The sequence below is a fragment of the Cygnus atratus genome, chromosome 4, assembly GCF_013377495.2.
Source record: "Cygnus atratus isolate AKBS03 ecotype Queensland, Australia chromosome 4, CAtr_DNAZoo_HiC_assembly, whole genome shotgun sequence".
Taxonomy (NCBI): Eukaryota; Metazoa; Chordata; class Aves; order Anseriformes; family Anatidae; genus Cygnus; species Cygnus atratus.
The window spans coordinates 66445592-66458742 of record NC_066365.1 but is presented as its reverse complement, the minus strand read 5'-3'; the positions used below and the strand labels follow the sequence as shown (position 1 = coordinate 66458742).

The following is a 13151-nucleotide window of genomic DNA, read 5'->3' as shown; positions in this document are numbered from 1 at the left end:
AAGTTGTTTGTCATCCTCTGCGTGGACTAGTCCTAGATGAGATCTTTTGCCAAGGATTTGAATTCTCCATTCCAGGCTTCAGAGCAGAGCATGACCAGAGACTCACGAATCTCCCTTTCTGCCACCACAGTTTCCTTTGTGCTACTTCCAAAACACTCCTGTCTCAGCTAAATTTCTTCTTCAGCCCCCATTGTTGCTAAATCCTATTTAGTCTAGCAATGCTGAATGAGACAGGTTTATTCTAAGAATTGGGGGGTTTTGGACCACATATTTGTGGATTTTTGCAAAACTGTGTACCTGTCAGAAAATCCATCTCCTCATCAGCCTTCACTCCAAAGTACTTCCAAGGTGCTATTCTTTCTTTTTAACATTGCAGTTTAATATATTTTATCTTATTCTATTTTTTTCACCTTTATAAAAAGCTTAAGCAGTTTGTCTGAAATTTCCTGTAAAGACATGAGATTGAGAACACCAAATGTGAAGAATGCCAGTATAAATGGGTGAAGTTTGGCAAAGACATAAGAACATTGAAAACATGATTTTACAATTGCAGTAAGATTTGTAAAACAGCTTTAATAATGTGCGATATCATTATCCTCTCTTCCCCATAGTGCTTGTAGCAAGCGTGTATGTCTAGAGCAAACAGAAAAGAAGTAAATCTATCTGAGGAAGTTATCTTATTGTACTTTTATTTTTTTTTTAAACAAACCATACTTTTGCCAAAGTAGAATGCTGCCAAACTGGGAGGAGGCAAATTTTGGAAAATCAGGCATTTGTTTGTATTTCGAGTCAGAACGAATCATTCAATGTTAGGAAAGAACTTTCTAGTTTGATTACATTCCGCAAAACAAGGTATAATGTAATTCTTTAGTTTTTAATGAGCTCCTTATTCAATTGTGATCAGGTAAGTAGTCTCAGATCATTACGTTCCATCAGTAATTCACTATTTCACTCATTAAATGTTCATTGTAACTTCTGCATTGAAGACTGATTTTGATATAGAAAGGCATAAAAGAAGAATAGTGAAAATTACCATTTGAACATACTTACTTTAAAATGACTCAGTACACATAAGCTAAAATTTTACGTTGGCTAATACTCTCAAAATTATGTCAATCATTGTTATTTCAACATAAAGCACAATATATTTTTAAATCTTCAAATGTAAACAAATATATTATTAATTACATCATTTTGTTGTGCTAGAAGAAAGTATTTGAAACTGTTCTTCAAAAGAACAGTTTTATAAACAGCCCAAAGGCACTGTATTCCTTCTTGGTTTTTGTGTGAAATATTTATTAGTTTAGGTCTGAAATGAGAGGAAAGCAAAATAATTATTCATCTAACATGCATATTTTAAATATGATTTGTGTTACTTCAAGATTCGTAGAATTCCAAAAGAAATACTACATCTTTTTTCTTACAATTTATTTTATATCCAAGGTTGGTTTGTTTGTTTGTTTAATTCTATACCTTGATAAGAAGTTATGCGTAATTTCCCCCTTCCAGTACCTAAAGGGGGCCTACAGAAAAGCAATAGGAAAAGGGGTAATGTTTTTAACTAAAAGAGGGGAGATTTAGATTAGATATAAGGAAGAAATTCTTTACTACGAGGGTGGTGGGGCACTGGAACAGGTTGCCCAGAGAAGCTGTGGATGCCCCATTCCTGGAAGTGCTCAAGGCCAGGCTGGATGGGGCTTTAAGGTCCCTTACAACCCAAACCATTCCATGGTTCTGTGATTCCTGATTAGCTAGGAAGCAGAGGTTATAAAAATCATCATTTGACATGAAAAAACAAGGAAAAAAGGTTGAAGTGGTCAATTCTGTATATGCATAGTCAGAATGTTTTTTTTGTGTTTTGAAGAAGAAAAATATAGTTTTCTCTGAAAAGATAAGAATATTTTGACTGCAGTGAAGAGCAGTTAGTCTTGCCTGGCAGGGTGCTGCAGGACTCCCTGGTGGCGTGTCCAGCACCTCCGGTATCTTCTTTTAGGCCAACGTGTTCTGGCTAGTCAGCTATTTTTAAGTCTAGTATTTCATGAATTAAATGCTACAAATTTGATGCTTGTGTTAATTCTGGAGAAAGAAGCTTCTTTCCTCCACAGTTATAAGCTAGTACTGTGCTCAAGAAAATAAGTTGTTTCAGTTTCTTACAGGACTGGTACTTCCCATGTTTTGGGGTGGGTAGTTTTGGGCAGGTTGCAGTAAAGAGAAATTGTCATGTCAAAAGTTAAACACTGCAAAGTTCAGTTTCTTCTGTTTTCTTTGGAGGAGTAAGACAGATGCTCATATTAGCTTGAACTGTGTGTTGCACTGTTTGTGTAAGTTTGAGCATCTGCCTTTCTATAAACTTCTAATTGCTTTTTGCACTGTGCTGTTTTTATTGGATATGTACTTAATTATAACCAGGTCTTCAGTAATAGCTCCAAAAATCACATTGCTTTGAACAGGACTTTTTGACAGTCAGAGAATGGGTAATTTTAGTAGACAAGACAGAATGCTAATGGCTGGTGAATAATGCCACAGGCAGCTCAATCCCATGCATGTCGTAGGACAAAAACAAAACAAAACAAGCAAACAAACAAAACAAAAAAAACAACAAACACTTCTGTTTATGGGAGTATTGTGTGTCAGTTTGGGCAAAACTTCCAGAAACTTCCCTGGGAAGACTGAGTGGGAGGTTCAGCATCCCACTGAACTACTGACTTGGTGGACACAGAAAGGGCTGTTAGGTGTCTAGTGGTGGCAATGAGGGTGAGAATGGAGGAGGAAGTGCAGCAAGGACAGACATTAGAAAACTGAATGAGACTCTCTTCCAGATTTTGGTGTAATTTGTTATCATATATGTTTATATGGCAGTACCGTCACAGCCTCTCTGTATCTTCCCTACCTATGGTGGAGATACAGACATCACTGTGGGTTTTAGGTTTTAGGTTTTAATTAAATCAATTCTGTGTTGTTGTTGTTGTTTTTCCATCTTTTTATTATTACTATTACATTTATTTATTTATTTTATTTATATCATACATCTTTCTGACGTTGCGACTCTGATATTGCAGTAGAAATAGAAATTAAAGGTCTTGGCCAATGTGAGTTTGACTCAGCCTCTTATAAATTTATTAATCATATTGCAGCAGTCTCACAGAAAAAGTTATTTCATTATGTGTTTTTTTGTTGGTGGTAATGGTGTGGTTTTTTTTTGTTGTTGTTAATGGAAGAAAAGGGTTGTGCAGCAGTGACATTATTCCCTCACTAAACCCTGAAAGGGAAACATGTTTTATTCCCATTCGTACTTAGTGTATTTGCCTATGAGAATTTGCACAATGTTAAGTTTATTTTGAAGTAAAATTTTTAAAAAATCAGTCACTTTGAAATAAGCAATCCAACCATGGAATAAACATGCCACATTAAAGAAGAATGTCATTAATTATGTAATTTACTTAAACTGTGATAAATTCTTCTGTTACTAATTTTTCTCTAGCTATGAAAAATGGACATCTTTCGAATTATAGTACAGCCCCAATATAATAACTGTCATGATGTTTACTCTGTAGACTCTTACTTAATACAGGGCGATATAAAAACCATGCATATACTGCAGCTGAATTGAAAGAATAAGGTCATATCTCACCTGTTCTGCATAATATATTGTAACGTCAATTTATATGGTTATATCAACAGTCTAATAAATGCAATTTCTAATTTACATCACAAGATGGCAGCAAATTTTTAATTCACTTAATCTTTTACTAACCTAATAAGCCTAATCTCTTGAAATCAGTTTTTTTTACAGAATGGTTATTTAATGATCAGATATACGTCTTTACAGACATGTTAATGTTTCAAAGTATAAACTCAAAACATCTACAGAAATGTATTTCTGCCTTAAAATCAGTTAAAAAGGTAATTATCTTGAATGGTAAAGATCGATAGCTCACAGTGTAGTAGTTATTAAATCACATTGATGGTATTTTGTATAAAAATAATAGCTTTCATCTGCAGTTTTTGGGTACCTGAAAAGAACATACAACAAAGCAAGTAATTCAAATTTATGTTTGAAATGTTTGTAGTTATGAGCTTTGAAAGTTATGAAACAAGAAGAGTCTCAGCTCATTCAGAAGATATTTTCTCCTGTGCTGGCCAATTACACAAATTAAAACTGTTCTATTCATATGACATGATTTGTCCCAAGTGATAAGTGTCATTATTTGTAGGTCTTACAGAAGATGGCTTTATCGCAGTTATGCATCTGATGGCCTTTAAAATGCTCTACCTTTTGTTTTACCTTGCAGTTTCGCAACCCCAGGCTGTACATAGCCAACTGGAGAAGCCATCAAGTACTGCAATTCTCTGCAATACCTGTGGAAACCCATGCAAAGGAGAAGTTTTGAGAGTTCAGAACAAATATTTCCATATTAAGTGCTTTGTTTGCAAAGGTAAGTGTTTGTGACAGCTGTTACTATGAATAGTGCATTAACACAGGACATGTGACTTCATGGTATTGGAAACTTCATAAAAATAATTTACAGCGCAATCCATGCCTGAGAGGATTTATCGTAAACTGTACAACTGCTTACTGTAACAGTGTAAACATCCTAAATCCTAAAAGTGGAGTATGTTTTGAATGGATATAAACCCTTGGATTTTACTATGGAGTTGGGACCTGAAGAAGAGCAGGTTGGGGGAACTGGTAATGAAGGATAGTATGGGGTAGGAGAAAGCTAATATTTATGGAGAAACCCCGACGTTAGCTCTCTCCCAGCTTTCCAGTGCATGGGGTGAGCCATTGCCTTGTTTGTTCAGACTGTCTTGTGTCACAGTGTGATGTTTGAACCCTACTGTGACCATCTGTGCTTTTCTGTTTTGGGGAGGGAACTACTTGGTTTGCTCCAGATAGGCACCTGGAAGGGATCTAATATTAACACACTGTGGATGACAGAAATATAAGTGTCTTGCAAAGAAACAGGGAATTAACTGACAGACTGTAGGTACATGGTTGTTTGAAAGATTACCTGGAAGTTGCAAAGATCTAATCTGAGTGTATAAATGAATAACATGTTAACTGACATTTACTGAATAGTACATCACTAAGCAGTACTTAAAATGGCATTTATCTGTGCCTATAGTACCACCTAGAAATAAGAACATGGTCCCAGCTCTGTTGATGTGACTATTTCCAAGAGACACTAACTTTGTAGGATAGAAACAATCTAGAGGGACAAAGATAGGAGAAGCAGGCAAAAAAAGTGATGAATCGACTCGCCAATGGTAACAGAGCTGGTTACTGCTAGATCAAGGTTTAGTAATTCCTGCACTGCACCTGTCTACCAGGCAATGTGTGCATCTCAATAATAAATCAAGTGCTTCTTTAATGCTGTTTAAAATTTGAGCAAAAGACTCTCAAGGAAATAATCAGAAAGAAAACTGTCATTATCTGTCAGGTACAGTGATATTTTTATAAATCCCATATATCGTGTTTAATACCTGAGTCAGACTTTAATGAGTCAGATAGATGGTATTAAATGTCCAGCTCAGTAATTGAATTTGTTGCAAAATTACACAGCAGAAAAGTAAGCATAATGTGCTATCCTAAATAGCAAAAGTATTTGGGTTGCCTATTCAGAATCAGAATGGTATCTGAAGCAGCACACAACCCATACTTATTCTTTTCTTTTTTAAAGTCACCCGTTCTTTTGGCTAACTTTATCATCAAATTAGTTTTTAATACCTTACTTGGTAGGAGAGCAGCTGATTTATTGTTCGGGAGTGTTGTTTCCTTCCTGAAGTCTCAATAACATATTGGTATATCCTCCGTTTAATTGTCTTGATGAAGTCAAGTCCTCTTTTATACAGATCTGCTATGAGAAAACAAACTGACAAGTCCTATGGAAGGGACCATACAATACATCCATGTGTTCATTTCACAGAGCACCTTCTTTTGCAGGCTGTCACCCACAAATGCAGCAAGCTGATTCTGAAACTTTCACTGATCCTTTCACTGAAACCTTCCTGGATTAGGAAGTACATTAATCCTACCTCTCCTACCTGCCTGATAGAAATCAGTAGTAGTATGTTCACTTCAGGCAGATCTTGGACAAAATGAGAAAAAAAAAACACCCCACTATATTAACAAGCAAGAAGTAGGGCAGCTTCTGTCAGCCACACATCAGACTCCCAATTAGCACACGAGAGATGGTATAAGAGATGCATGGTTACACTGCTTCATGGTATTAGTAATTTTGGTAAATACTAAATTTACAAGTGATTTTTTAAATTAATTTTTGTTTTTCCTCATTATTTAAATGCCATAATTCTTTTTGTTACTTTTCATTTCCATCAGTTAGCAGACATATTTCTGATATCTGTTTTTATTTTGTTTCTGGTGTTTTATATGTTACTTATGAACGGTAAGTTTATTTCCAATGTGGACTTACCACATTGTTATATGAGATTAGAAATAGAACAGAGAACTGAACATACATTTCACCATCTAATGTAATGATAAAAGAAAACTAGGTTAGACAAATGTGATTTGGGTTTTTAATCGTGTGCTTAAATCAGTGGATGGTAAAATGTAGTTAATATGTTAGGATTTAGCAAAAAATGTTTCTCAGTTCTCTTGGTCAGTTAACCACTTACCTCCCTTTAGGCTTGAAGGAGAGATTCATGCCACAACCCCTTTTCTGAACCCTTCTCTGTCATGCCACTAGACTGTTGTGCATGGACAGGGAGACTACCCTGAAAATATATTTACATTACAGTTGACTCCTCCCTGCAGTGCATTTATTTTGATGGTACTCAGAAATGTAGTTTGCCCCCTTTTGCTTCATCTGCCAAAGATAGCACCTCAGAAGGGGATGTCCATCCAGTGCAGCAGCAGGACAGTCCCAGGACAGCTAATCCTGGGTGTGGGCTGGCAGAGCTGTGTGCTGCCAGCGTCTTCAGGTTGACTGCCTCCATATTAAACCATCTCATAGCCGTCATCAGACAGCTTTAAGCTTAAGATCCTTTCAAGACTGCAGAAAATTGTTTCTTCATATGTATAGATGTAATAGGATGAAGACCACAAACTGACTAAGAGATCATGAAGAAGTACAAATGACCATGTCTTGAGAGGTGTCTAGAGGTATTGGAAGTATGTTTAAATGACTTGATATGTCAGAAGTGATATTACACTCAAAGAAGTTGTGTGTACTTTTTGAATATGTGTGAAATGTGAAACCACTTACCAGATAGTGTTGGAGTTTTGGATAAAATGTGAGGTTTAGTAGACAGGGCAGTATAGACATTTAGGTGTTTCATTTTTTTTAGGGTAGAAAGATAGTTTTGTATATCGCTGTATTGCCATCTGATTATTCCTGTGAGAACTACGAGTTTCAGAAATGCTCAGAATGGTAATGGCAGTAGGTGCTGTTTACCTTTAAAATAAATGATACAACCATGCAAATCTAAGGAAGGTTAGTATAAAGTCACTCATTCCCATCCAGTTCTTCCTGAATTCCCCAGATAACGCTTCTAAAGAATTCCGAGAAAAGTTATGAAATGCTTCTTGTTCTTGAAATGATTGTTGTTGTTATTCAAGATTCTTGTTCTTATTCAAGAATGTGAGGTACACATCCAGGTTAAAATAATGTAATGGAAATACTGTGAACACCTGCTATTTTTGTCTAACATCAAAGTTTAATAAGATCTATGGAGGTAAATATGCATGATAAGCAATGCTTATACTCATATCTATTTGTATATATTATTTACTGTTAAAGTGCACAACTAATCTGCTAGTAAAAGGCTGTAGGGAATGTGCCATTGAGTCCCACTTCAAATTTTTACTCTGTCTTTAAAATATGTCCCACTTTAATCAGGTTTAATAAAAGTGCAGTTACAATTGAAGAAAGTGCCTTTGAAATATAAGGCAAACATTTTATTCATTAGACTTCAAAATATTTAGTTCCCTTACTTGCAAATTCCAATATTATTTCCTACTTCTGTAATGTAAAGCAACAGGGAAAATGAGAAGAGGTGATAAAATATTGACAACTCAGACAATAAAACTCAAACTAATTGCAATGTCTAGTTCATTCTGAGAGTGTCTGTCAGGACTGCTTCTCATACTGCATACTGTGTTAGGCAAATGCTCACCTGGAGCTCATTTACAACAGCATAATTTAGTGATCCCTGAGAGGCACAGACTAACATAGAATTGTAGATAGGAGAGATGTAGGTGCTGTGATTGTATTATCCTGAATAACCTTTTTGGCCCTATGTAAAGATAGAAATTACCTTGTTCTTAGATGTTTCTCAAGTTTTTCTTCTTTTGTGGTGTAATAGCATCCTGACATTTACAAGGTAGCAGTAGCCTATGGCAAATGCAGTATTTAGGAAATAAGGAAGTCTGAATCAAAGCCCAGCATTTCTAAGGGTATGGGTAATATGATTACTATTGCTTCATATAAAACCAGAAAACATACTTTACAGTATTTTATATACTCTCTCTATATAATATTTTATATACTCTAGCAGACTAAATAATGGAAAATCCATAGCAAGTTTGCAAATCTATTTACATGCAAAATTTCTGTAGCCTTCACCCTAGTTAAATGGGAAAGTCCTGCAAAGCTGGTCTTTGTACAAGATGGCTCGTATGTAAGATGAACTGGTTTGGTCCCAAGAAAAAAAAAAAAAAAAAAAAAAAGAAAGAAAGAAAAGAAAAACAACGTGACCATTGTGCTATATAAGCTTCACTATGTATGTATCCATAGGTTATGTTGCTTGACCCCTAATCAGAATTTCCTGGATTGCTGTCTTGTTATGGATGCAGAATGTGCAGTCTTTCATGGCAGCATGGCTGTTAGGTTCAAGTACACTTTTTTTCCCCACGTATTCTGATTTATTAGTTTAATTAACCTGGTAGAACATTTCACATCTTCAGCTGGAGTTAAGTAGGTGGGTCAATGTTTATCTTGCAGCAGTACAACTTCCTGGGAATTGTGAAAGAGCCCTGGTCTGGATTTTTAGATCAATATTAAGGCCCTTACATGCATGCTTTTTTCATTAGAACATACAGTGCAGCCTGGATTTATACCATTTGTTGTGAAGCCATGTTAATGGGAAGGGCTAGGACAGAATATTTGTTGAAAAGGTTAAAAAAGTAAAGTAACTTGGTAGTAGGAGTGATTTGTTTGTTAGATCAAATGCATCTGCTAGGATATAAATAAGTATGTTAAAAGCTGTGCTGTGTGATCTGAGGGACTGGTATCTGAACATAGCTAAGGGGTTTCACATTTCAGAATGGGAGTCATTTACGGGAAACTCACTCATAAGATTTCTGAGTCGCAGCTTTTGGCAAAGCAGTGGGGTTCGTGGTATGTGTGGTATCTCAGGCACTGGGTTGAAATGTTGTGGCTCTTGTTCATCAGGCACTCTCAGCAACATGCCCATCACTTCCGAAGTCCTTTAGGATCTTGCAATCCCACACTAACTCAGTATAATAGGGAAAAAACACACTTTTGACACAATACTGACAAAGTTTTTCTTTGACAGTACGGTTGGTGTAGGGCTGATTTAGGAATGTCATGCTAACTTTACATTTTCTATCAGTGAAAAAAAATCACTTCTGCCATCGTACAAATGATCTACTGCAGCGGCCAGTGGTTGTGTTGTGGTTTGAGATTTTTAAACTTTAAAAATCACTAATCGCTAGCTTTCTAAAAGCAACTTAATAATTAAAGCTTGCTTTAATTAAGTATGAAAAAAAAAAAAAAGGTAAGTTAATCACAGAATCATCTAAGTTGGAAGAGACCTCCAAGATCATCTAGTCCAACCTCTGACCTACCACTAACAAGTCCTCTACTAAACCATATCACTAAGCTCTAAATCTAAACGTCTTTTAAAGACCTCCAGGGATGGTGACTCAACCACTTTCCCTGGGCAGCCCATTCCAATGCCTAACAACTCTTTTGGTAAGGAAGTTCTTTCTAATATCCAACCTGAAATGAGGTCTCTGTATCATAAAGTAATTGATAATTTTTCTGTTGTTTTAATCACTTACTCTTATTAGTTGCAACCTTTCTTTGGATTCATAAAGAACATACTGAAGCCCCTCAAGTCTTGGTGGTATAGCAACCACATCAATGCTTTAGTGAAAGCTTTGCTTCAAGGCATGTATTTCATCTACAATCTGATGATATATTTTTTTAAAGTATCATTCATTAATTTACGTAATATTTGTAAAGTTTGGTGAAAGGGACAGAGTTACAAGTATCATGGTTGCAAGTACTGGAAAAGGAATATCTTCCTAATATTTAAATAGAGCTTATCTAACCATCAAACACAGGAATCCAAACTTTTGTTATTTCTGGTTTCCCACTAGATTCATTTCATTTCATAAAGACACAGTGTGTGGGGCCTTAGTTTTTTTAGGGCATAGTAAAGCTGTACTTGCTCACTCTAGTCTTTACACCTAGGATACTGCCCAGTATTTTCTTACTAATAGACATTTACATTTTTCTTTAGTCCTTCCATTGCCTTACTTTTAGCCTTAATCCCATCCTTCTAGTCCAAAGATGGAGCAGTTATACTTGAAAGCAAAGTGCTTGTTGAAAACACGGATCAGATTTTTAAAGAAGTTATTGCTGAAACTTCTGGGGGATGATCCAAACCACAGATACAGCCATGTGCATAAGGCAAAACTGAATGCATTTTAAAATGATGCTTGATGTTCATTAAATGAAGTGTTGGATGGAAACATAAACTTTGCAGGCAGTAAAGTTATTATTCAAATAAGGCAATTTTGAGCATACATAATTTCAGCCCACATTAGATAGTGTCACCCCCATGAAAAGCCTGTAATTCTGTTGAATTGCTCAAATTCTCTTCTTAGGGTGAAGTTTTTACCCACGCAAAAGATGTCAGTGCAAAGTTGCCTCAATGGAGAGGGACTTTGTATCACGCTTTTTCACACGGAGGTACAGCAAGGATACAGACACCATGCTGGGGTAGTTACTGGACATTTCAGTGTGCCAAGGTGATGGGAGGTCTGCACAGAGACACAGAGCTGTTGCATAAAATTCATCACTGCCACAGTACTGTTATTGCACCTCCTGCTTTCTGCAACTCATTAACACCAGACCATCTGCCATATTGGTGCGTAGTCAGATGAAGCACTATTTAATTTGCAAACCTGTAATTGGCACCCAAAGCATCATTATAAAAAAAAATAGAAAATATTTAATGTTTTCACTTTACATGTTTGTTTGTTTGTTTTTAAAAAAGAGGAAAAAAAAGAGAGACACACTGTCTTAATTAGTCTGGCAAATGAGAGCAGTATTTTGTCAGAAATGTCAAAGGTGTTAGGAGCTACAAACCGTCCAGTTTTTCTAGATTTCCTGGTAGTTGTTGTGGTATCTTGGAAGAGCCATGTACATAGTGCTCTCTCTCACATGTAACACTGTGTGAGAGCTTTTATAGGACCGTTATGTTGTCTTTAAGCTATTGGGAAATTCTGCTTTACAGGAGGGAAGTGGAAAATTGACATGCACTAATGCAAAAATTATTAGATATGTAGTTCCAATAAATTAAAGGAGTCAAGTTACATAATGCACAAGAAACTCCCCAAAGTCTCCTTCATTTTAATTAGTGCACCTGAGTCTTTAATATTTCATCAATCTCGTAAGATCACTCAGGATCTCTAAGGGTTTTCCTACCCTGAAGTATGTGGCTCGAGAGCTAGACTGTTATCAATGCTACTCATGTACGGTGAAATGTTGCAAGATGGGTAAGGTATATTCCCACAGTTCTGTGTCTTATCTGCTCCAGAAAACTGTTCTGGTTGTACCATGCTAAAGCTGCCTGCTTGTGTGTTCCTATTTGGAAGCTGGGGAAGGGTCCAGCACACCTTTTCTGATGCTGCATGGTCCTTCTTTTGTTTGCCACAGACTCTAAGAAATGAGATGAGATTCCAGTCCTGGAGATTACAGGTATTTCAGATATTATGAGGCAGAAGACTTCTCCAAAACTTCTGTGAGAAGTTTACCAGCACTCATCAGGACCAAAGCACAGAGCAGAAAGCATCACAGTCAGTTATCTTCTGGAAACTGGTTTAGACCACTTCAAATTAATTGCAAGTCAGTTTGAAGTTAAGTCAAAATTGTAGCAGTGGAAGCTTGCCAGGTGATTGCTGTTGTTTCTCACGGGCATAGTGGCCATGAGAAATGTTCCAGAAATAATAATGGGCTTTTGGAGAATGGGCTCCCAGACTGCATCAATGGTATATTTCTGCCAAAACAGAACTATGTTGGCAGTATACTTAGCGTGTCATTCTTGGGATCTTAGTCAGCCACCAGGATCCATCTCAGAGATGGAGGGGAAATGCTAGAAATGGACTTAAACCACGGTGCTGAGGAAGAAAATTTCCATTTAGCTACTGGGAAAGCAGATATTTTTTTCCTTGTTTAGCCTGTAACATTATGGTTGTGTTTTTCTTCCTTTTATTTTCAGGGACTATGCCTCTCTCTCCTGTCTTGTTTTCATGCCTGGTTGCTTGCGTCAGGCAACAAATGGGAAAGGAAACAATTTAAAACGAACAAACAAACAAACCACCTTCATACATGCATTTACAAGTTGATAAGCAAAATGCTTGCTTGTTTGGCAGATTGAAAGCAGAACAGCTCTGCTTGGATGACAAGAGGACCAGCGCATTTTACTGTTACAGCCTGTTGTAGCATACAGCAGCACAGCAAGCGCAGCATCCTCTGAGCCTCTCAGGACACAGCTGATTTTCAGGCCCTGCACACAGCCAAAAAATTAATCTTCTTTCACTAGTCTCATTTGAAAGCAAGGAAAATAGAGGAGTGCAAAAGGAATACTGATGGAATGCAATAACAGGGCTAGCAGTGTGCTTAAATTTCCCTAATTAATTGCTATTATTTATCTTTATAGGATGTAGGCCTTATGTGATGAACCACCTGTAAAGAATTGTGGATTTAGGCTGTGAAATCACACGGCATAAATGACGGTGCTCCAGGTGCTGTTACAGACACCAGGCTGGGGGAAAAAAAATCGCCTTTTTCTAGCAAGTAGAGGAACCCCTCAGATCCGTAGGAGGTATTTTGGTGTCAGGTAACTGGAAACCATCTCCATGAGTGGAAATACCG

At 36.7% G+C, this 13151-nt stretch overlaps 1 protein-coding gene across 11 annotated transcripts in view; it reads left to right on the top strand.

The window, feature by feature from the left end:
- Positions 1-13151, top strand: part of ABLIM2 (actin binding LIM protein family member 2) — a 139816-nt gene that overhangs the window by 32502 nt on the left and 94163 nt on the right. For all 11 annotated transcript variants that reach the window (XM_035547244.2, XM_035547242.2, XM_050710415.1 and 8 more), the window contains exon 2: positions 4293-4436. In XM_035547244.2, the coding sequence (XP_035403137.1) occupies positions 4293-4436 (144 nt within the window). The remainder of the gene's footprint in view (positions 1-4292; positions 4437-13151) is intronic.